The sequence below is a fragment of the Eschrichtius robustus genome, chromosome 8 (genome assembly GCF_028021215.1).
Source record: "Eschrichtius robustus isolate mEscRob2 chromosome 8, mEscRob2.pri, whole genome shotgun sequence".
NCBI lineage: Eukaryota > Metazoa > Chordata > Mammalia > Artiodactyla > Eschrichtiidae > Eschrichtius > Eschrichtius robustus.
In genome coordinates, this window is record NC_090831.1 from 122422616 (window position 1) to 122446543 (window position 23928).

The following is a 23928-nucleotide window of genomic DNA, read 5'->3' on the forward strand; positions in this document are numbered from 1 at the left end:
CCAATTCCTCCCAGCAGCCCCCCCCCCCAACTTTTCTCTCATTCTTCTATCATCCAAAATCAGTTTTCTTTCCTGTGATCAGTTGTACATACAATTTCAAAATTCTCATTTACATTCAGGCTGAACAGTGCAGAAAATCATGCAAAAAGATAAATTTGTGGAATGACCTTACACTGATTTGTGCCTCCCAGTCATCTAGCCCCAAATGAGGGAATCTCTCGGCCACAGCAGCACAAAAGGAGGATGAGGGGATAGGAATTTCCTATTAAGGTGAAATCTGTGCTGCATGGTAGCTCACCTTGGTTCCATCCCTAAGAACATCTCCTGTATTTCTATGCTTCATCCTAGAATCAATACTTTACAACTAGCCTTGCCCTCTTCCTCTATTTAGGGTGGGTATGGGGTTGAGTTAGGGGACCTGAAACAAGATAGATATAGAATAAACAAGAGAACAAATCTAAGAGAAAAGCCAAATTGGGCTGGCATCTCAACTCCACTCCTCATTATCGATGGAAACAGACACTTAGTGAACACCTGCTCTGTGTTGGAAACTTTGCATAAACTCTTTCAGTTGTTAAAATAAACAAGAAGAGATGAAGGACCTACAAGTATCTCTTATTTAGCTGATGCACAGCAGGGAAGAAAGCCTCTGAAGCAACTGCTTCAAAGCAATTAAGGAGACAAGGGGGTTTTTTAATAGGGTTTTGTTTCTAATTTTATGCAAGAGATCAGGTTGGCTTTGTTGAACTTTTGATTCCGTGACAACAGCAAACTCTGCATGCATGCTCAGCTTTTGATGTGTGTACTTAAAGCAACATGGTAGTCTACACTCAACCTGAAATAGCATTCTGTGTATTGGTTGTGACTCTCTGGAAATCAGGGTGTCCGTTTTGTTTTCCAGAAGGCAAAGCGGTCACAGTTGCTTCTGAGCCATGAGCTGTGAAACCACCCAATGGAAGAGAGGGAACAACTCTAACTGTGGTTCTACTTAGTGCACCTCTGAGCATTTATTGGAATGTGGTCAATTGTTAGACAATTTAAACAATGATCAAAAAGACATGTTTCTAACTTAGCCTCCTCATGCTTTTCTGTCTTTCCCTGTGATTCAGGAGGAAGGACGCTGGCTTCTTAACCTACAAAGATCACCTGCCAGTAAGCCAGGTGGTGGTTGGAGATACTGACCGGCAAGGCTCGGAAGCCAAACTGAGTGTGGGTCCCCTGCGCTGCCAAGGAGACAGTAAGTGTGCCCGTAGCTGGGGCTGGCACCTCCTTACCAATTTTAAATAGTGTTTCCCAGCAAACGTGAGGTTGGCAGAAAACAGATTGCTGTTCGGTATAAACAGAGCCAACTGGAGGGCTAGGCAGACCTTAACACACAGAGGAGGGCAGCAAGCTGTAAGTCTTCAGTACGGGAGGCTAGATACGGGCATAAAATGTGGCTATCCATCTTTCTTGTATATTCGTGTGTAACAAACGTGACTACCTAAGTTTATGGTGATATAAGTAGCAAAGCTAACAGCATAAAAGCAGCACTCAACAGCTGTGCTTCCAGAGTGCTGCTGTTAATGCCATTAGCATGACTATTTATATCACCCTAAACTGAGTTTACGGTGATATAAATAGTAGCATTAGGGCTTAATGTATCATTGTAAACTTGGATTATGGTCATATAAAGTTTGACATTAGTGCTATCAAATTTCACCATCGTCAGAGCTTGATGGTCCCTTGTAAGCCAGAGAGTGTTTCTGTAACTACATCTTGCTTTCAAGATTCGGCACCACAGAGAGGAATTTGGGGCTGTTGGCAGTCAGGGAGTTAGCCTGATGATCCCACCTAATTAAGGGTACCATTAGGATTTTATGTTGTTTGATACCCTTCAGTGTGCTTTATGCGTAGTCGGAGGGAACCGGTGACAGGCTGCTATGGGGATTCTGCAGTGAGCATCCTGGGTGTCATTTCCCCTCTTCGCGTCTGCACACATGATTTGGGCAGCTCTTCCAGGAGTATGCTTTTGTGATTGTGTGCTAGGCATCAGGAGACTAGATTCTGTTCCCTGAGTAGCTGACTTGTCAGAAGACCTCAGGCAAACCCCTCCTTTTTCTCCGCTGTGGTGCTCAGAATACCACCTGCGTCCCAACTCCTCCTGGGGAGGCCATAAAGATTTTAGTGCCTAGATCTGGATTCCTCCTAGCAAAGCCTTCTATCAGATGGAATGTTATTACCGCTTCCATAAATCAAGGGAGAATTAGACCTACTCAATGTAATAAATTATCGCATCCACTCAAAGAGGTGTCCTAAGGAAGGTAATGATGCATGCTCAGCTGTTTACTACTTAAGTAGCTGTAGACTACTTAAAGTGTCTAGCACTTTACTAGGTACTCTGGTGAGTTAAAAAAAGAATTTCAAACCATGTTTTGAGAAATGCACATTAAAAAGTATTGGAAAACATAAAATGTTTTATAATGTAATAGACTTGTGGTCTAAAATTATTGCAACTGGTGCTCAAGAAAGGAGTGATAGATAGTATATTTTAGGCAGACTTTATATTTAAATAGAGAAAATAGGAGAAGTATGGTGGTCGGTGTTCATTTGCATTTCTTTCCCAAGGCTGTTGCTCTTAGAGACATTCTTAGGACCAACTGATCGACAAAGAGCTATCCTGTTCATTGACACTGCATGGCCTCAGGATTCTTGTAGTACTGCAGCTTCATCAAGACTTAATCTGTATTTTACCTGATACTTCATGAAAATAAAAGCACAGTCAATTTTTAATTGCAATTATGTGGAATACTTTTGTGTCCGAGAGAGAGAGAGATCTTTGTTTTTTGTAGGCAGCCGGCAATATTATATACCTCATACCTGAATTGCCAGGTAGCAGTTAGCGGTTTTGATGCTCACCTTCCTTTTAAGAATGTTCTAACGTAGACACAGTAATGATAAAGTGTCTACCTCATAGCGTTTTCCAGATTTTACACATGTATGGTGTCCTTGGATACAGCCCCCTGCGAGGTAGGTAAGGTAAATTATTAGCCTTTCTGTTTTACAAATGAACAAAATATTTCTTTTAAAATGTCATCTACGCAACAAATTTCTGCGCCCCCTTTTGCTGCTTCTGGGAGGCTCCCAGAGGAAAGACAGAGCAGAGAACATAAACAGCTTTCTCTGCACAAGGTCAGGCTTGTTTCCCAGACTCCATTCTCATCCCTGAGTCAACGGCAGAAATTAAATTGTTTTAACAGTATTTGATCTGGGTCTCTCCCCACCCACGTCCAGTTACCAACACAGCATGAATGTTGGGGGGATTAGATTCCAATTTGTATAAGTTATAAAGTGGTATCATGCATCTATCCTGTTGTTTTCAGAGATTAACTTTGTGTCATTTACTGAAGTCTGTGCAAAGGTACAGTTTAAAAAAACCAAATCCACTGTCGAGAAATGTCTTTCTCTATTTGAGGAGTTGAATGATGACAGCTCCCGGAAGCTGTCTCTTGAATTAGGTCTGCTTCTACCTCCCAGTCTTAGAGAATGAAACAATTTTTGTGGGCTCTGACCAACGGTTTCGGCAGTTTCAGTTGATTTCATCATGCCTGCTGAGTTTCATTTTTACTTTGATTCATCTGAACTCATAGACCCATATAATCAAAATGCTAAGAAAATCAGTGAGTTCCAGACCTGCTGCATTTCCCATATAGCACTGTAAAATGCTTATGCCCTTATACTTTTGGAGTTTTTTTTTCAAACACGTTCAAATGGAAGCCTCAAATCTAAATGAAACTGAAAATGTGACTGAGGATGGATGGTTAGCTAAGATAAAAAGTGAGGTAAGATTACAAATTACCCCCTTAAACCATGCCTACTCGCCTAGGAAGAAACAAGAGAGCTATTTAGAGGACCGAAACGGCTGACAGAGTAGAAATTGTTTTCAAATTCAAAAATATAATTGTTCTTGGACGGAGTTGCTAAACTTCTGTGGAATTAGTTCAAAAACAAACTATTTCGGGTTTTGGAGGTAGGAATCTTTTTTGTACTATACATAGTGACTATAATTAATTGTAGGAAGTATTTGCTAGATAATTGGTTTATTCTCCACCATATAAGGTAAAGATTTCCCAGATCTCCTCTAGGGATACAGAGACTTTAAACAATTAATTAGGAGCAAGTTTGCTACAAAGGCAAGTGTTTTTAATACACTTGGGTAGAAACAATCAGGAAAACGTGTTACTCAAGGACCGCTGAGTCCGTGCCTGAAACCCGCCCTGACTGTCAGCACGGCAGGCCAAGCACTGGAGTCACGGTGGGCATTTAAGATGTAAATTCAGGTTCTTAGAGCTACGGAGGTGACTCTGAGAGGCCAAGAAGAAAAGGCAAGGCAGACCACATCCAATTCAGGAACACTCAGAGGACAGAGACAAAGCTGAGAGTGAAAGAAATAAAGATGATGATGGAGTTTTATCCAAGTGACAGTGGACATTTGTTCTTTGGGAATGCAATCATATGGGCCCGAGATATATAAAGGCCACCCTGTCTTTACTGTAAGACTTTTACAAACCAAGGCCATCACCAGCCATTCCCTTACCAAGGAAGGCAAGGCAATGACTTACCTACATGTTGTTTCTCCCAGGATAAGACAATTTCATTGGGGGCTCAAATAAGTATCATTCCCCGTAGGATGGACCCAGGGGCACACACAGGCCACACCATCTCCCTGTGTGAGACACACTCAGTGCCGCCCAAGAGGACTAGACAAGGAGAGAGGGGCAGCTGCTCATCTGGGCTCAGGAAGCGGTTTTGATTGTGCAGAGGAAGCCGCTCCCCGGGCTCCAGAGAAGAGTAGACAGTTTGCTTATCCCCATTTTCTTTGCTGCTTCAGGCTTGGAAGAGACGAGAAAGGGAAAGGGCCCAGCATGCAGGCTGTAAGCCATGCACTTTATATTCATCTTCTCTCTTGATTCTCCCAACATCCTGTATGCGGTGATATCTTTGTATTTTGTACCAATGAGAAAACAGAATCAGACTTACTAGATGGTTTGCCAATGAGTTTGAGAGCTGGGGCCAGAAGATCTGTGTGGTTCCAGAGCAGATGCTCCACGTTCTTTTCGTTTCCCCATTTCTTCCCATGAAATGTAGATGTATGTACTTGCGTCAGGTACAGCTAAAAGCAAGAACAAAGAATCACAACATTCTAGCGGTGGAAGACTTAGAGATCAGACAGTACAAACCTCTCATTTTACAGACGAGGGAACTTGGGTATGGGGAGGTTAAGTGACTGACCCAGGGGCTCCCAGCTGGTTTATGGCAGAGCACAGGGAGAGAGAGTTTGACACGAGCCTTCATCTTTAGTAATTCCCTGTGGCCAAGATGAATGTTGAGATCCGAAGAGGGAGCTTTGACCTGGAACTCCGACCCTGGGTCCCTGCCCATCAACAGCCAAGCAGAGCAATAAAGTGGTGCTGAGCTCTTAATCTTGCCCCGCTGTGGGATCAACTGTCTGGAAACCCTGATAGAAAACTCACAACCATAGGGGTGAGGGGTCAATGACAGAAAGTTAGTGACTTCTTTATTTTGTGTGTTTTGTTTTTACTTCTAGTTCTAGGCATTTTTTTTTTGGCTGATAGTAGCCAACAGGGAAAAAACAAATAAAAACCACCCACAGTTATGTGTAGAAACCATTAACTTCTATTTTTTTCTTAATGCTCCAGCCTCTGTTGCTATTGCCATAGGCTACTACCAACTGAGAAGCCAGAGTGTCTCTTAAGAACAAGCAGAAATAGTGAAATTTTCAGGATCAAAACCTAGGCTGATTCCCATTAAAGGATTGAGCCCTCTGGGCGCATCTAAGGGCAGCTCCAGTGACACAGGCAGCAGAGGCAGAAAGAAGGAAGCCTTCCCTTTGGTCTTCCAGACTCCAGAGTGACTCTAAATGGTTAGAAGTGGACAGCGCCCCTGAGAAGAATCAGCTCTTTAATATTATTTGGCCACTCAAGGTTAGCTGCAAACTCACTGTAGAAGTGGGAAGTAAAATTAGTTACAGTTGGGGGGTAGTATTTCTATTTTACAATAGATGTGGTATTTGTATGCATGTGGCTGACTTTCCCACCTATCCTTTCAAATACTGCTTGTATTTAGAGGAATCATCACATCCCACAGAGGAGATCTGCCTGGCTGAGTGAGTCTTGCTTCCTTGGTGTCCTCTCCCTGGGTGCCCATCCTTTCCCTGAACTTGTCACAGGATCCCAGGTACAGGAGGGACTTTGTTCTGTAAATTGAATCCCCACCATTGGGTTCCTCTGCTGAACTTTCCAAGTGATCTCTCCAAACTTTTGCAGAAGAGAGTTAGGCTTGCTCCTTTGGTTCTAAGAATTTCTGGTGTGGAACATGTTTGGAATCAAGAAAAATGCTAGGTGAAACAGTTTCTTACCTTTCCAGGATTTGCTTCTAGGATCTAATTCAACTTAAGAGCCTTTACTGAGAAAAATGGGGCATGGCTCCCATCCTGGATCAGTTTATATTATATCAAGGGTGAAAATTATGACAAAGTGGAAATTTGGATGGAAGCCTGGATTCTTAGTGGGAGTTTGAAAAAAGTATGGAGGTCTTGAGGAGCAGTGCTTTACAAACTTTAATGTGCTCAGAAATCACCTGGGGATCTTGGTAAAATGCAGATTCTGATTCAGGAGGTCTGGGCCAGGACTCGAGATGCTACTGCTGCTGCCACTGGCCAGTGGACCACACTCTGAGTAGCAACGTTATAGAGCAGCACTTTGAATAGCATAGACTTTGGAATCACACACATCCGGCTCCAAATCCCAACTCCCTCCCTCACCAGCCATGTGCCTTTGAACCAGTTCTTTAACCTCCCTGGTCTTCCACCTCCTGCTCACAACCTTCTCTCAGCTGCAGATGAGAATAATCATAACTGCATCGCTGCAGTGGTTCTTTTAAACTCCAGTTCCCCGCAGCCTTGCACACAGTCAGTGCTCTCTGGTTGTTATTACCGCCATTATTATTACCTTCGTTCATTATGGCAAGAGTGACAGGCTTGATATCAGAAAAGCTCTGCCCACCTCCCTGTCCTATATCCCACTGTCTTTACCCTCGACTCCACCTATTCTTGGAGAAGACCTGCCTTGTCTCATAGCTGAGAGTCGGCACCCAGCCAGTCAGTACCCTCCTTCCTGATTGGGAGGTGGTGGCCACGACCTCTGCTTAGAGCTCAACTGCATTTGCTGGGCTCCCAGGGTGATGTCTGTCCATGCACACAACCCTCATTTCCTTCTCTCTGGTCTCCTTTGCTGGAAGCAGATGCAAACCACCCCCTTTGCTTGCTACCATCTTTGGAAACTGCCCTTGGAGAACCTGGAGGACCCTAGCAAAATGCACAAAGAGCCCAATAACATACACAGCACTCACCGTTCCCGATGACAACCACAAAAGGAGCCTTTCATCCAAATAGGGAGTCAGCTAACCTTTTCTCTGAAAGACCAGACGGGAAGTATTCTAGGCTTTGGGACCATACAGGCTGTTAGAACCACTCAACCCTGTAGTGTGAAAGCTGTCGTAGACAATATGTAAACAGATGGACGTGGATGGTTACAACAAGATATTACTTAGAGAAACAGGAAACAGAGACTGGATTTGGCCTGAAGGCCATAGTTTGCTGAACCTCTGACCTAGAGTTTAAAAATTTTTTGGAAAAAAGTGTAGGACTTGAAAAATGTATGGAATTATGGCAGAATATTTTGCTGTTTTAATGCAGATTTTTGCTGGTTTTCAAACTCAGTCACAGTAACCTTCCAATTCACCCACTGATGATATTGAGCAAGGATTCGCCTCCCCTTCTGCTACATTCTTGTCTTTCTCCATGCACACTCAGATTTCAGCCTAGATTATACAGTAGCTTCTATATATACACTCAGCATTGATCTGATGAGGCACTGTGTGAATATAAGGAAGTACAAACTACATTTCTTGCCCTCAAAGAGCCTACAAAAACATTGGCAATCAAGACATAAACACTGCAGACTGAAGTTCACATTCACCACCATAATCGTTTCTCCACTTATTATCCAGAGTGACTTTTCCAAGCGGTGAATCAAATTACAGCACTTTTTGACTTATAACCAGCTGATAGCTTCCCATCACTCTTTAAATGCCAGCCCTTTCCCACATGCTATGAGGCTACCTCGTGTGATCTGCCCCACCCACCGGTCATCCCCAGTTCTTCCATGCCAGCCCCACTGGTCTCGTATCTCCAACGTGCTCTGCTTGTTTCCACCTCCAGAACTTTTCCTGGTGGTTTCCCCTGCCTGGAACTTTCTCCGCATTGAGGCTCAGCTGGGCTGCAGGTCTCAGCTTCGATAGTAACTCTTCCACGAGAGCTTCCCTGCCCACTCAGCTAACAGTCACCCACATCTCACCACTCCCAATAGAACTGACCACAGTCTGAAATCTCTCTGCAATGCTACGACACGACCCTAACATGAACTGCCCGGAGTCAGCATAGATTTCAGTCCCTAAGAAGACGGCCTTTTCTTTAGACCCCAGCTGCAAGTGTAGAGGGGGTTCCCAAGCCACCTGCTCTTCTGACCAACTGACTACAAATTTGGGGGTTCCCAATATCTCCTCAGGACCAAAAATTTACGAGAATGACTCGGAGAAGTCAGGAAAGCACAATACTTAAGATTACAGTTTTATTATCAAAGATACAAATCAGGACTGGCTGAATGAACCGATGCACAGGGTGAGTTCTGGGAGGGTTTCAAATGTGGAGTCCCTATGTCTTCTCCTCATGGAATGTGGACACATCACCCGCTCAGCCTATCAGTGTGTGTCACTAACCAGGGAAACTCACGTGCACTTCAGATGTCCAGATTTTTTACTGGAGTTTCATTATGTAGGCATGATTCAGTAAGTCATTGGTCACATGATTGAATTCAATCTCCAGCTTCCCTTCCTTCTCCTCCCTAGAGACAGGGCTGATATATCCTGGTTCAAAGCCCCAACCCCCTAATCCCATGGTTGGTCTTTCGGGCAGGGCCATTCTCCATCTTAAAAAGTACTGTTGATGGGAATGTAAATTGATACAGCCACTATGGAGAACAGTATGGAGGTTCCTTAAAAAACTAAAAATAGAACTACCATTCGACCCAGCAATCCCACTACTGGGCATACACCCTGAGAAAACCATAATTCAAAAAGAGTCATGTACCAAAATGTTCATTGCAGCTCTATTTACAATAGCCAGGACATGGAAGCAACCTAAGTGTCCATCAACAGATGAATGGATAAAGAAGATGTGGCACATATATACAAGGGAATATTACTCAACCATAAAAAGAAATGAAATGGAGTTATTTGTAGTGAGGTGGATGGACCTAGAGTCTGTCATAAAGAGTGAAGTAAGTCAGAAAGAGAAAAACAAATACCGTATGCTAACACATATATATGGAATCTAAGAAAAGAAGAGAAAAAAAAAGGTCATGAAGAACCTAGTGGTAAGACAGGAATAAAGACACAGACCTACTAGAGAATGGACTTGAGGATATGGGGAGGGGGAAGGGTAAGCTGGGACAAAGTGAGAGAGTGGCATGGACATATATACACTACCAAACGTAAAATAGATAGCTAGTGGGAAGCAGCCGCTTAGCACAAGGAGATCAGCTCGGTGGTTTGTGACCACCTAGAGGGGTGGGATAGGGAGGGTGGGAGGGAGGGAGACGCAAGAGGGAAGAGATATGGGAGCATATGTATATGTATAACTGATTCACTTTGTTATAAAGCAGAAACTAACACACCATTGTAAAGCAATTATACTCCAATAAAGATGTTTAAAAAAATAAAATTAAATTAAAAAAAAATAATAAAAGGTATCTAGGGGCCCACCATGAATAACAATGATACTCCTATCATTCAGGAAATTCCAAGGGTCTAGAAGCTCTTAACCAGGAACTTGGGACAAAGGCAGGATAAATTATCCATTGCACAAGCAGCTCTTTTCTCTGTGAATTTGCATTATTTTTGTCCTCACCCCCAACGGTAGGTGGAAACTCAGGCAGAGATCTATACCCTGTACAAAGGCAGTGCCTGCCACATTGAGAAGCTCAAATATGTGTTCGTTAAATGAATATGAATGGTTAAATAACCACAAAAGATTTAAATAAGCATTTCAGGCTAACAATGGAGGTAGTGCCACGAGGCACTTCATGATAAATTGCAGAAAACTTGCAGAGACAATAATTGCTATAGAGGTCCAAGAGAGGAACTATCACTTGATTTATATGCACAACTATTTTTAACCTCAATAAGGTTTTTGCACATTTATTCATCTTAACTAAATGAAAACTTTTATTCCTTTGTACCTTGAAAATCCCTTGAATCCGATGATTACCTTCAAATTAAGGATTTAAAAAAAAAAAAACTTTTTTGCTAAGTTTCTATATTTTCTCTGGCATTTCTAAATCAGGATGCACGTGAAGTATTAAATTTATAGAACTTATTGGTTAATCTAAATTAGATTAACCCCACTGGCCCTTCGGAGATCGAAGCGGACTGTTCCACACTTTTGTTTATCTGTGTCTCTAGGTTATTACTGACAAAATTACAATTAGTCAGTACTTCAGACCTATTGTTAGGCTGCTAAGCTGTGAGCTATAAACTACCTCACTCTGATATAATTAAAACTGTGTTCCAGTTCACCTATTTTATGATACCTACTTGGCTTTTCATAAAGCTTCTTTTCACAGTCTGAACTACATGCAGGCCTTGCAAACTCAGGAACTTTATTGAAGAAAACTTCTAATGTAGCCTCTTCTTGAAGTTTGCTGATAGTTCCAGAGCAGCAATCTTTACAGTCATCTGGATTAAAAAACAAAATAAAACAAAACCTGTACTAAACTATTGCAAACATATTATGTAAGATTGCATTAGTGTCATTAAAATAAATCCTAATTCAAAACTCACCAGGTATACATATATAAAACGGTATATTTTAATTTGTATACACCTATTGGCATGGTAAACAGCTCCATGGAACTAGATTTAAAGTCCCAAATTAAAAAGAAAAGGGACATTGGTTCAAGATGGCAGCATAGAAGGACGTGCGCTCACTCCCTCTTGCAAGATCACCAGAATCACAACTGACTGCTGAACAGTCATCAACAGGAAGACACTGGAACTCACCAAAAAAGATACCCCACATCCAAAGACAAAGGAGAAGCTGCAATGAGACTGTAGGAGGGGCGCAATCACAATAAAATCAAATCCCATAACTGCTGGGTGGGTGACTCACAAACTAGAGAACGCTTATACCACAGAAGTCCACCCACTGGAGTAAAGGTTCTGAGCCCCACGTCAGGCTCCCAACCTGGGGGTCTGGCAACGGGAGGAGGAATTCCTAGAGAATCAGACTTTGAAGGCTAGTGACTCACTGCGGGGACAAGGACACTGGCAGCAGAAGTTCTGGGAAGTACTCCTTGGCATGAGCCCTCCCAGAGTCCACCATTAGCCCCACCAAAGAGCTTGTAGGTTCCAGTGCTGGGTCCCCTCAGGCCAAACAACCAACAGGGAGTGAACCCAGCCCCACTCATCAGCAGACAAGCAGATTAAAGTTTTACTGAGCTCTGCCCACCAGAGCAACACCCAGCTCTACCCACAACCAGTCCCTCCCATCAGGAAGCTTGCACAAGCCTCTTAGGTAGCCTCATCCACCAGAGGGCAGAGAGCAGAAGCAAGAAGAACTACAGTCCTGCAGCCTGTGGAACGAAAAACACATTCACAGAAAGATACACAAGATGAAAAGGCAGAGAGCTATGTACCAGATGAAGGAACAAGATAAAACCCCAGAAAAACAACTAAATGAACTGGAGATAGGCAACCTTCCAGAAAAAGAATTCAGAATAATGATAGCGAAGATGATCCAGGACCTTGGCCAAAGAATGGAGACAAAGATCGAGAAGATGCAAGAAATGTTTAACAAACACCTAGAAGAATTAAAGAACAAACAAACAGAGATGAACAATACAATAACTGAAATAAAAAATACACTAGAAGGAATCAATAGCAGAATAACTGAGGCAGAAGAATGGATAAGTGGCCTGGAAGACAGAATGATGGAATTCACTGCCACAGAACAGAATAAAGAAAAAAGAATGAAAAGAAATGTAGACAGCCTAAGAGACCTCTGGGACAACATTAAACGCACCAACATTCACATTATAAGGGTCCCAGAAGGAGAAGAGAGAGACAAAGGACCCAAGAAAAGATTTGAAGAGATTATAGTCAAAAACTTCCCTAAGATGGGAAAGAAAATAGCCACCCAAGTCCAGGAAGCTCAGAGAGTCCCAAGTAGGATAAACCCAAGGAGAAACACACTGAGACACTTAGTAATCAAATTGACAAAAATTAAGGACAAAGAAAAATTATTGAAAGCAACAAGGGAAAAAAGACAAATAACATACAAGGGAACTCCCATAAGGTTAACAGCTAATTTCTCAGCAGGAACTCTACAAGCCAGAAGGGGGTGGCATGATATATTTAAAGTGATGAAAGGGAAGAACCTACAACCAAGATTACTCTACCCAGCAAGGATCTCACTCAGATTCCACGGAGAAATCAAAAGCTTTAGAGACAAGCAAAAACTAAGAGAAGTCAGCATCACCAAACCAGCTTTACAACAAATGCTAAAGGAACTTCTCTAAGTGGGACACACAAGAGAAGAAAAGGACCTACAAAAACAAACCCAAAACAATTAAGAAAATGGTAATAGGAACATACATATCAATAATTACCTTAAACGTGAATGGATTAAATGCTCCAACCAAAAGACACAGGCTCGCTGAATGGATACAAAAACAAGACCCATCTATATGCTGTCTACAGGAGACCCACTTCAGACCTAGGGACACATACAGACTGAAAGTGAGAGGATGGAAAAAGATATTCCATGCAAATGGAAATCAAAAGGAAGCTGGAGTAGCAATACTCTATCAGATAAAATAGACTTTAAAGAATGTTACAAGAGACAAGGAAGGACACTACATAATGATCAAGGGATCAATCCAAAAGAAGAAGATATAACAATTATAAACATTTATGCACCCAGCATAGGAGCACCTCAGTACATAATAAGGCAAATGTTAACAGCTATAGAAGAGGAAATCGACAGTAGCACAATAATAGTGGGGAACTTTAACACCCCACTTACACCAAAGGAGAGACCATCAAGACCGAAAATTAATATGGAAACACAAGGTTTAAATGACACAACAGACCAGATAGATTTATGATATTTTTAGGACAGTCCATCGAAAACAGCAGATTACACTTTCTTCTCAAGTGCACACCAAACATTCTCCAGGATAGATCACATCTTGGGTCACAAATCAAGCCTTGGTAAATTGAAGAAAATTGAAATCATACCAAGCATCTTTTCTCACCACAATGCTATGAGATTGGAAATCAATTACAGGGAAAAAACAGAAGAAACACAAACACATGGAGGCTAAACAATACGTTACTAAATAACCAAGAGATCACTGAAGAAATCAAAGAGGAAATCAAAAAATACCTAGAGACAAATGACAATGAAAGCACGATGATCCAAAACCTATGGGATGCGGCAAAAGCAGTTCTAAGAGGGAAGTTTATAGCTATACAAGCCTACCTCAAGAAACAAGAAAAATCTCAAATAAACACTCTAACCTTACACCTAAAGGAGCTAGAGAAAGAAGAACAAGCAAAACCCAAAGTTAATAGAAGGAAATAAATCATAAAGATCAGATCAGAAATAAATGAATAGAAACCAAGAAAACAATAGCAAAGATCACTAAAACTAAAAGCTGGTTCTTTGAGAAGATAAACAAAATTAATAAACCTTTAGACAGACTCATCAAGAAAAAGAGGGAGAGGACTCAAATCAATAAAATTAGAAATGAAAAAGAAGTTACAGTGGACACTGCAGAAATACAAAGCATCCTAAGAGACTACTACAAGCAACTCTGTGCCAATAAAATGGACAACCTGGAAGAAATGGACAAATTCTTAGAAAGATATAACCTTCCAAAACTGAACCAGGAAGAAATAGAAAATATGAACAGACCAATCACAAGTAATGAAATTGAAACTGTGATTAAAAATCTTCCAACAAACAAAAGTCCAGGACCAGATGGCTCCACAGGTGAATTCTATCAAACATTTACAGAAGAGCTAACACCCATCCTTCTCAAGCTCTTCCAAACAATTGCAGAGGAAGGAACACTCCCAAGCTCATTCTGTGAGGCCACCATCACCCTGATACCAAAACCACACAAAGATACTACAAAAAAAAAAAAAATTACAGACCAATATCACTGATGAAGATAGATGCAAAAATCCTCAACAAAATACTAGCAAACAGAATCCAACAACACATTAAAAGGATCATACACCATGATCAAGTGGGATTTATCCCAGAGATGCAGTCTTCTTCAGTATACACAAATCAATCAGTGTGATATACCATATTAACAAATTGAAGAATAAAAACCATATGATCATCTCAATAGATACAGAAAAGCTTATGACAAAATTCAACACCCATTTATGATAAAAACTTTACAGAAAGTGGGCAAAGAGGGAACCTACCTCAACATAATAAAGGTCATATACAACAAACCCACAGCAAGCATCATTCTCAATGGTGAAAAACGGAAAGCATTCCCTCTGAGATCAGGAACAAGACAAGGATGTCCACTCTCACCACTATTATTCAACATAATTTTGGAAGTCCTAGCCATGGCAATCAGAGAAGAAAAAGAAATAAAAGGAATACAAGTTGGAAAAGAAGAAGTAAAACTGTCACTGTTTGCAGATGACATGATACTATACATAGAGAATCCTAAAGATGCCACCAGAAAACTACTAGAGCTAATCAATGAATCTGGTAAAGTTGCAGGGTACAAAATTAATGCCCAGAAATCTCTTGCATTCCTCTACACTAACAATGGAAGATCAGAAAGAGAAGTTAAGGAAACAATCCCATTCACTATTGCAACAAAAATAATAAAATACCTAGGAATAAACCTATCTAAGGAGGTAAAAGACCTGTACTCAGGAAACTATATAAGACACTGATGAAAGAAATCAAAGATGACACAAACAGATGGAGAGATATACCATGTTCTTGGATTGGAAGAATCAATATTGTGAAAATGACTATGCTACCCAAAGCAATCTACGAATTCAATGCAATCCCTATCAAATTACCAATGGCATTTTTACAGAACTAGAACAAAAAGTCTTAAAATTTGTATGGAGACACAAAAGACCCTGAATAACCAAAGCAGTATTGAGGGAAAAAAACGGAGCTGGAGGAATCAGACTCCCTGACTTCAGACTACACTACAGAGCCACAGTCATCAAGACAATATGGTACTGGCACAAAAACAGAAATAGAGATCAATGGAACAGGATAGAAAGCCCAGAGATAAACCCACCCACCCATGGTCAACTAATCTATGACAAAAGAGGCAAGGATATACAATGGAGAAAAGACAGTCTCTTCAATAAGTGGTGCTGGGAAAACTGGACAGCTACATGTAAAAGAATGTAATTAGAACACTCCCTAACACCATACACAAAAAATAAACTCAAAATGGATTAAAGACCTAAATATAAGACTGGACACGCTAAAACTCTTAGAGGAAAACATAGGAAGAGCACTCTTTGACATAAATCACAGCAAGATCTTTTTTGACCCGCCTCCTAGAGTAATAGAAGTAAAAACAAAAATAAACAAATGGGACCTAATGAAACTTAAGAGCTTTTGCACAGCAAAGGATACTACAGACAAGACGAAAAGACACCCCTCAGAATGGGAGAAAATATTTGCAAACGAAGCAACGGACAAAGGGTTAATCTCCAAAATGTATAAACAGCTCATGCAGCTCAATATTGAAAAAACAAAAAACCCAATCCAAAAATGGGCAGAAGACCTAAATAGACATTTCTCCAAAGATGACTTATAGATGGCCAAGAAGCCCATGAAAACTGCTCAACATCACTAATTATTAGAGAAATGCAAATCAAACTACAATGAGGTATCACCTCACACCAGTCAGAATGGCCATCATCAAAAAATGTACAAACAATAAATTCTGGAGAGGGTGTGGAGAAAAGGGAACCCTCTTGCACTGTTGGTGCGAATGTAAATTGATACAGCCACTATGGAGAATGGTGTGGAGGTTCCTTAAAAAAACTAAAAATCGAATTACCATATGACCCAGCAATCCCATTACTGGGCATATACCCAGAGAAAAGCATAATTCAAAAAGACACATGCACCCTAATGTTCATTGCAGCACTATTTACAATAGCCAGGTCATGGAGGCAACCTAAATGCCCATCGACAGATGAATGGATAAAGAAGATGTGGTACGTATATACAATGGAATATTACTAAGCCATAAAAAGGAACGAAATTGGGTCCTATGTAGAGACACGGATGGACCTAGAGACTGTCATACAGAGGGAAGTAAGTCAGAAAGAGAAAAACAAATATCGTATATTAATGCATATATGTGGAACCTAGAAAAATGGTACAGATGAACCGGTTTGCAAGGCAGAAATAGAGACACAGATGCAGAGAACAAACATATGGACACCAAGGGGGGAGAACGGCGGGGGGTGGTCGTGGTGGGATGAATTGGGAGATTGGGATTGACATGTATACACTAATATGTGTAAAATAGATAACTAATAAGAACCTGCTGTATAAAAAATAAATAAATGAAATAAAATTTAAAAATTAAAAAAGAAAGAAAGAAAGAAAAGGGACCCCAGTGTCCTATTCATTCATTTTATCTTTGAGCCAGTTCAGGAATCAATTGTCATAAAGTAAATGCATACCTTACAGTGGCCTATAAGGGGAAGATATCAGTTGCTAGACTAACACTTAATCAAGAATCTCTTGTCAGTCCTGAAGTGTGAATAGAAGAACCAGAATCAGCAAGGAGAGCTGGGTCTTTTGATGAAGGAGAGGTGGTTTGCCCATGAAGATTCTATCCATGCCTATTCTGTTCGGGGTTTTTCTTCACTTAGACAATGAAACAGCTCAACAACCTGTACTGTAATCCTTATCTGATGCTGTAAGTATTCCTTAATTCAGCTCTAGTAGACTAACCCCCATCAATTTTTTTTGTGGAATTTAGACCTTTAGAATTTAATTGATCATACTAAATAAGATGCAAATTAGGACTTGGACTTAAAATATGGCCTGGTATTCAGCGGAAATGTTTTGCTGGTTTTCACCAGATTTGTAATTAGACACATGTGTCTCAAATATTCTGCTCTGGTTCGCCTTCCCATTGTCATACCTGAGATAATAGTGAACTAGCTCAAGGTGTCAAGATTGCCGTGAAATAACCTCATTTTCACTAGCTACTTGGCTTACTCTTATGGTTTGACCAAAGATACAATTAGCCCTGACCACCTCCATACCAAGAACAAAAACAGAAAAACAGAAAGCAAAAAAAACCCCAAAAACCCCCCAAAAATGACCTTTTTTTCTTAAATAACCTAACACCTTGGAATTGGATATGTGAACAGATAACATGTCCCAAAAATTAGAGCAGAGAAGGTACTCTGATCATTTTATTTCTTTACTTATGTATCTTTCTTTAATCTTTACTTCTGTATTTCAAGAAAACATAATCTCTGTCTTAATCCTTCAAGGTTACATATGGAAAAGTGTGTTTGTTATTGTTTAAGTATAAGGATAGTTTGATGCACCAAAATTAAGTTTGGGCCTTTCTTTGCTTGTAGAACCGACAGTTTTCCCGACTTATGCTAATGACCGCATGTTTTGTTTTGGGGCAAATTATGCTCAGAGAGTGAGATTGTCTTTGCCAACAGTTTATTTAACACATGTTCACTGCGGGTATTGTAATGGTTTCATAAACCAATAGCATACAGGATAATGTCTCTTGATAAGCCAATAAAGAAATAACATACTCAAAATCAATGATAGATTAATTACACTATTGTTTCAGGCAAGGAGAGATGAAAGGAATAAAGTCCAAATTTAGGTGATGTATACCTTTATATGAGTTGGTTCTCAGGGGAGGTGGCTTAACCAACCACAAGCTGATGTCTGGCTGCCAGTGAAAACAGAAGTCCCCTGTTGCTAGAGCCTGTTGCTAGGGAACGACAGACCAGTGTTGGCAGCCAAGATCATCTTCCCTGGGCCACTGCAAGTAAGAGTCGCCTTTGCCACAGCAGGAGCTATGCCCCAAGGTCTTCAGAGAGCTATTTAGATCAGCAAAGGGTAACCTTGCCCAGAATGAACACTCTGGAATGGTTCTCACAAACTCTGGGCATTTATAGCCAAATGTCCCCTGGGCGTAGCTGCTTCTTCATATGCTCTTATTGATAAGTCCCCTGGGGGCCCTCAGCTGCTGAGTGCTTATCCGCAACCACTGTTGTGGGTGATGACATCCTGACATGCAATTACATTTTCATATCAAAACGATAACTTCATTCTTGAAAACAGTTTCACTCTTACAACTTCATTTTTGTCATAAACAAGTGGATTTGAAATCGTATCAAACCACTACACAACACCCCAAAAAGAAGTTGCCATGTCTTGAACATCTATAGGAAATAAGACTGTAGTTCAGGGTCACATCTGTAATAAAGCAAACTTTACGGCTTCTCGTTGGGACTGAGGAGAGAGAACGAGCTATTGACCCCACCCTGGGCTTCAGGTGGCCACATCACATCTGAAACTGGTCATTTCTTGGTGGGCAGTGTTAAATCCAGACTTTTGTCTTATGCCCTACAAGTCAGCAAATTATGTCTGATAGGATAAGGGAACCCAACAAAAGTATCTCAGTTTGGAACATCAATTCTTAGGACTTTTTGTTCTTGAGAAAACTCCTGGACTGTTTTTCTAACTCTTCTGGCTTATGTAGCTCTAGTAGCTGGGGCTCCCTCCTACCTGTTTGCTTCCCTTTACAAGGACCACCTACTGGGGAATCAAGAAAAAAATGGCCGACACTTATTTTTAGAATAAAGTAATATTGTCTCTACCATTTCTACTCCTATACAGATTTTCCCTCCCTCTGGTGCTGTTAAATACACACACACACACACAAGCAGATATGCTTACCCTCAGAATTTAGCATTTGTACTACTGCTTCAGTCACCTCAATCCTGAACCTACCTCATGGTAACCCCCATGAGGGGCTGAAAACTACTTGAACTCAAGAGTAATTGGAGGAACTCTTGTTAGAGATGGGAAGGAAGGCAAAATGAGATTAGAAGTCAGACCTCCTCTCTGCCACATGCCCTGGCACCAACAGGACTTGGACACAGGGTGCTCTGGAGTCTGCTCTGAGAATGTGCTGTGACCCAACAGGTCTGGATCCATCCCAGGCTTAAACCCATAGTTCAGGGCTTTGTCCAAAGGAGGCACAAGTCACCTTTCTCATTTAGAAGTTAAAACTGTTGGGGAGGAAAAATAACTTTCCCTTACCCTTCTAGGTTCTTGGCTGAGACTCCCCCTGTAATAAAAGGCAGATTCATAGGAGAAAAATAAAGTTTAACAGCATGTATACTTCCTGTATACAAGGGAGATATACAGGAAAACTGAGCACGCCTCCGCATGGCCCAAGCCATCACCTTAAACACCATCTTCAGCCCAAGGCAGAAGAGCTTGTGGCGGGGAGGGAAGGCCGTTTCCGGGAGGTGGACCAGGAACAGCGTAGTGAACAAGGGCAAGGCTGCCTCGCACATCCAAGTTACTGTCTTCTCCGTAGTGAGAGTTTCTAGGAGACACCTTCACAAATGGAGACGTCCCTTATAAATGCTCATTTCTTTTACAGAACAGTGACTTCATTCCGTCTGTTTTCAGAGCTTTTTCCTGTGTCTGCTGTTTCTTAAAAATAATCAGCCCAAAGTAATCAGTATGCCAAAGAGGCATATTTTGGGGTGGTAAATTCTCCTCCCCTTCAAAACATTGAATTAATGATAAACTAATCCTTAATTCAGAACAAATCTATGTATGTGTAGTTATAGAGTTCAATAATAAATTTGAGTCCGTGGCCTTTGTAATGGTGTTTTCAGAATCATTCCATGCTCTTTCACCCAAAAAGCCACAAAGAAGTTAAGAAAGAGCTGTCATCTCTGAGAGCAGCTCTCTGCTGGAGAGAAACAGAGCACTAAGGAGCCAGAGCTTTGTTTTCCTGTGTTGGCTTGTTTGTTAACATTTTACAGTAGCGCTACTCAGTGGTTTTCTGTGATGATAAAAATGGTCTTTAACCTATGTTGTCCATGCGGTAGCCACACAGGTAACCATTGAACATTTGAAATAGGACTGGCCTGACCAAGGATCTGGATTCTTTAATTTTATTTAATTTTAATTTGCCTAAATTTAAATAGCCACATGCGGCGAGTGGCTGCCATGTTGGACGGCAGAGCAGCAGTGAGAGGCTGCTTTAGAAACCCGAGAACCTGTCCCTACCCGGAAGTCAGTCTTCCTGGTGGCTTCTAGTGGCCTGTTCTGATCCTTCCTGGAGTAAGAAAGGATTAAGGAAGAAAGAAGAGAAAAGGTGGGGTTTTTGCCTCAGGGACTAAACCTAATGTCAGAAAAGACCAAAAAGCATCTGATCAGTTTGAACCTCAAGGAATATTTGTGTGATGAAAATCAAACTATATATAGGAAAACATTCAACACAGAGACTTCTTATAAATACCAGTAAATCATATCATATTGTTGAGTATTTTCTAAATGTGTCTGATCACAAAAATTCCCTGGAGTGCTTGTCAAAATGCAGATTCCCAGCCCCCTCCTACAGAGATGCTGATTCAGAATCTCTAGAGTAGAGGCCAAGATTCTGTTTTTAAGAATTTTTTAAGAAGATTTTTTTATGACAGGGAAATTATAGAAACTCTGGCTAAAAACACAACATTTGGGGGCAGACAGACCTAGGCTCAAATTCTTCATGTAACAGCAGTGTGACATTGGGAAAGTTATTTAATTTCACTAAGCTTCAATTTCCTCATCTGTAAAATAGAGATAATTATGCTTAGTACAAAAGGTTACCATGGGGGTAAAATGAGACAAATGTACGTAAAATGCTTAAAACAGTGACTGGTGCAGTGAGTTCTCAATAATGATAGTTATGAATATTATACAAAAAGAATAAAACTTTTATAAACCCCTTCATTTTGTAAAACTAATATGAATCAAGTTTAAATGCAAACTGCTACAATGCAACCACTATTATTTCTGTCAAATTAAAGTCATTCAGAAATAATGCATTACAATCTGAAGTGGACAAAAGAATCAATCAATTATCAATGATAAATGTATTTTGAGCACCAGCTGTACACAAGGCATCGTGACAGGCTACAGACACAGAGGCATGACCGATGGTTTTTGCAATCAAAGAATTTACGACCTCTAATAAGATAGAGAGATGAACCAGATGCATCTCTTTAGAAGAAAGCATACAAAGGTAAAGGTGGAAGGTGTGGGATCCCCAAGTGGGATCTTGAAGGAGCGGGGCAGGGAGTGAGGTGAGGGCATTTTACATAGGGACTGGTGCTTGAATACGTAAGACAATAATTAGCCCAAACTGATAAAGGCAGAAGGTTCCTGCAGAAAAATATGTACATGACACATAGTAAGCATTTGGATAAATATTCAAATGAGAAAAATGAGACCTGACTTGGAACCAGAAAAGCCTGCAAATGCTAAGCCGAGAGCTGCATATATTCTGCAGGCAGCAGGGGGTGTGGGCCAGAAATAGGAGGAGGGGAGTAATCTTCTGAAGGTTTCCTTTAATTAAAATACTAAACTCCTCACTTATGTTTAATTTCAAAGATCAGTGCTCATGCAGTTTTATCTTTCTCCAGTTTTTAAAAATAAAAGGAACATTGCTAATGAAGAAAAGTAGGTAATTTGATGAAGGGGTTACAATAGGTCCAACTTACTACAATGGTGTAACATAAACACATTTAAAACTCATTGTCTGAGTCTCATAATAGAAATCTTTCCTTTTAAGACTTTTTTAAAGCTACTAATTTTAGACAAGCCTTTCTTAACTGTGGGAAACCTCTCCAGAGAAGATAGTTTTTAATATTTTGAATAAATCTGTGAAATTGTTGGTGGCTGGCAGGCTTTTCTGTTTTGCTTCGTTTATATCTGGTGACAGTCATGGGTGGAAGAAGGTCCCCCCTAAAGCTCAGTGCCTGCGATTGTGACCTTTTCTGGAAATAAGGCGTTTGCAAATGGTCAGGTCAAGGTGAAGTCATACTGGACTCAGGTGTGGGCTCTACTCCTGTGTAGCTGATATCCTTATAGGAAGAGAAAACAGAGACACAGACACACACAGGGAGGAGACAGGAGTTGCCCTCACACAAGGTAAGGAATGCGAGGGATTGTTGGCAACCCCAGAAGCTAAGACAGGCACGGAACATAGTCTCCCTCAGAACCGTCGCAGGGAACCGAACCTACCGACACCTGGATTTCAGACTTCTAGTCTCCAGAACACTCAGAGAATAAACTTCTGTGGTTTGAAGCACCCAGTCTGTGGTACTTTGTTACAACAGCCCTGGAAACCTAAAACAGTAACTCACCACCTACTCAGAGAAAACAGAATCACAATTCAGGTGGTCTTTCTGCTCCAAGAGAAGCAGCCTGTGTTTGTTATGTAAAGGCTGGCTAAGGATTGTTGGGAGGACAAAGGTGAGGTGACCTGAGCTAATGGTGAGTCTGCACCCCGTGGAGCAGTTCGCTGGAGAGGAGAAGGTTCTCTTCCCAGGAAACCACCCTCCTGTCCTGGCACTCTTCTGTGCAATGGTACGGCTCACCTGGTGCCCTCCTGGGGCGAGGAAGCCTTTGTGGGGAAACCCAGGAATGATAACAACTCTTAGATAATAATAATTGTATAATAATGATTGTAGACAACATTTGCTAAATATCTACCATGTGTCAGGTGTGATTTAAACACTTTCCAGACTCGGCTCATTTAATCCTTCCAGGTATTCTCTGAAGAAGGTAACATCATTATCCTTATTTGACAGATGAGAAAACAGAGCCAGAGATTTCAGTAATTTGCTTCACGTCACACAGTAAATGACAGAGCCGGAATCTAACCCAGGCTGACTAGCTCCAAAGCCATATTCTTAGCCTTTGCTGTCTGGCAAGGCTGCACCAGACCCATGGCAGGAAGCCCTCGTCCTTTTGTGTAATAAGAGAAAGATCGCCTGGCTCCGTTCCGGGCGACACTAGGCTCCCGAGGGCTGCACAGAGCTGAGGGCTTGCAGACACACGGACGAGGTAACAGCCGCGTTTGTTTCCTAGGGCGGCCGTGACAAAACACCACAGACTGGGAGTTTAAACAGCAGAATTTTATTCCCTCGCAGTCCTAGAGGCTGCAAGTCCAAAATCAAGGTGTTGGTGGGGCCACACTCCCTCAGAAGGCTCTGGGGGAGGGTCCTCCTTGTCTTTTCTAGCTTCTGGTGGCTTGTGGCAAAAAACCTCCAGTCTCTGCCTCCCTCTTCACATGGCTGTCTGTCTTCTCCATGTGCCGGTGTGTCCTTTTCGGTCTCGTATAAAGACACTGTCATTGGATTTGGGGCCCACCTTAATTCAGTATGATGTCATGTTGTTCCTTACCTTAATTACATCTGCAAAGACCCTATTTCCAAACAGCCATGTTCTGAGGTTCTGGATGAATGTGGATTTTGGGGTGGCACTATTCAACCTGCTGCAATGGTCAGGAAACATCTAGCTGGCTCAGCAGAGAACACCATCTGCTGCAGAGCCTGTAAGCTCTTTGAGCCCCAGAACCTTGGCCTTTCACACAAGTACTCGGCACAGCTCTCCACATACAACACGGCTCTACACAGTGTTGAACAGATTTCACGGCAGTGACTCAACCTACCTGA

At 41.4% G+C, this 23928-nt stretch overlaps 1 protein-coding gene across 1 annotated transcript in view; it reads left to right on the plus strand.

Moving 5' to 3' along the window:
* Nucleotides 1-23928, plus strand: part of CNTNAP2 (contactin associated protein 2) — a 1784833-nt gene that overhangs the window by 1410606 nt on the left and 350299 nt on the right. Inside the window, exon 15 of the mRNA XM_068550150.1 lies at nt 1110-1237. Within this exon, the coding sequence (XP_068406251.1) occupies nt 1110-1237 (128 nt within the window). The remainder of the gene's footprint in view (nt 1-1109; nt 1238-23928) is intronic.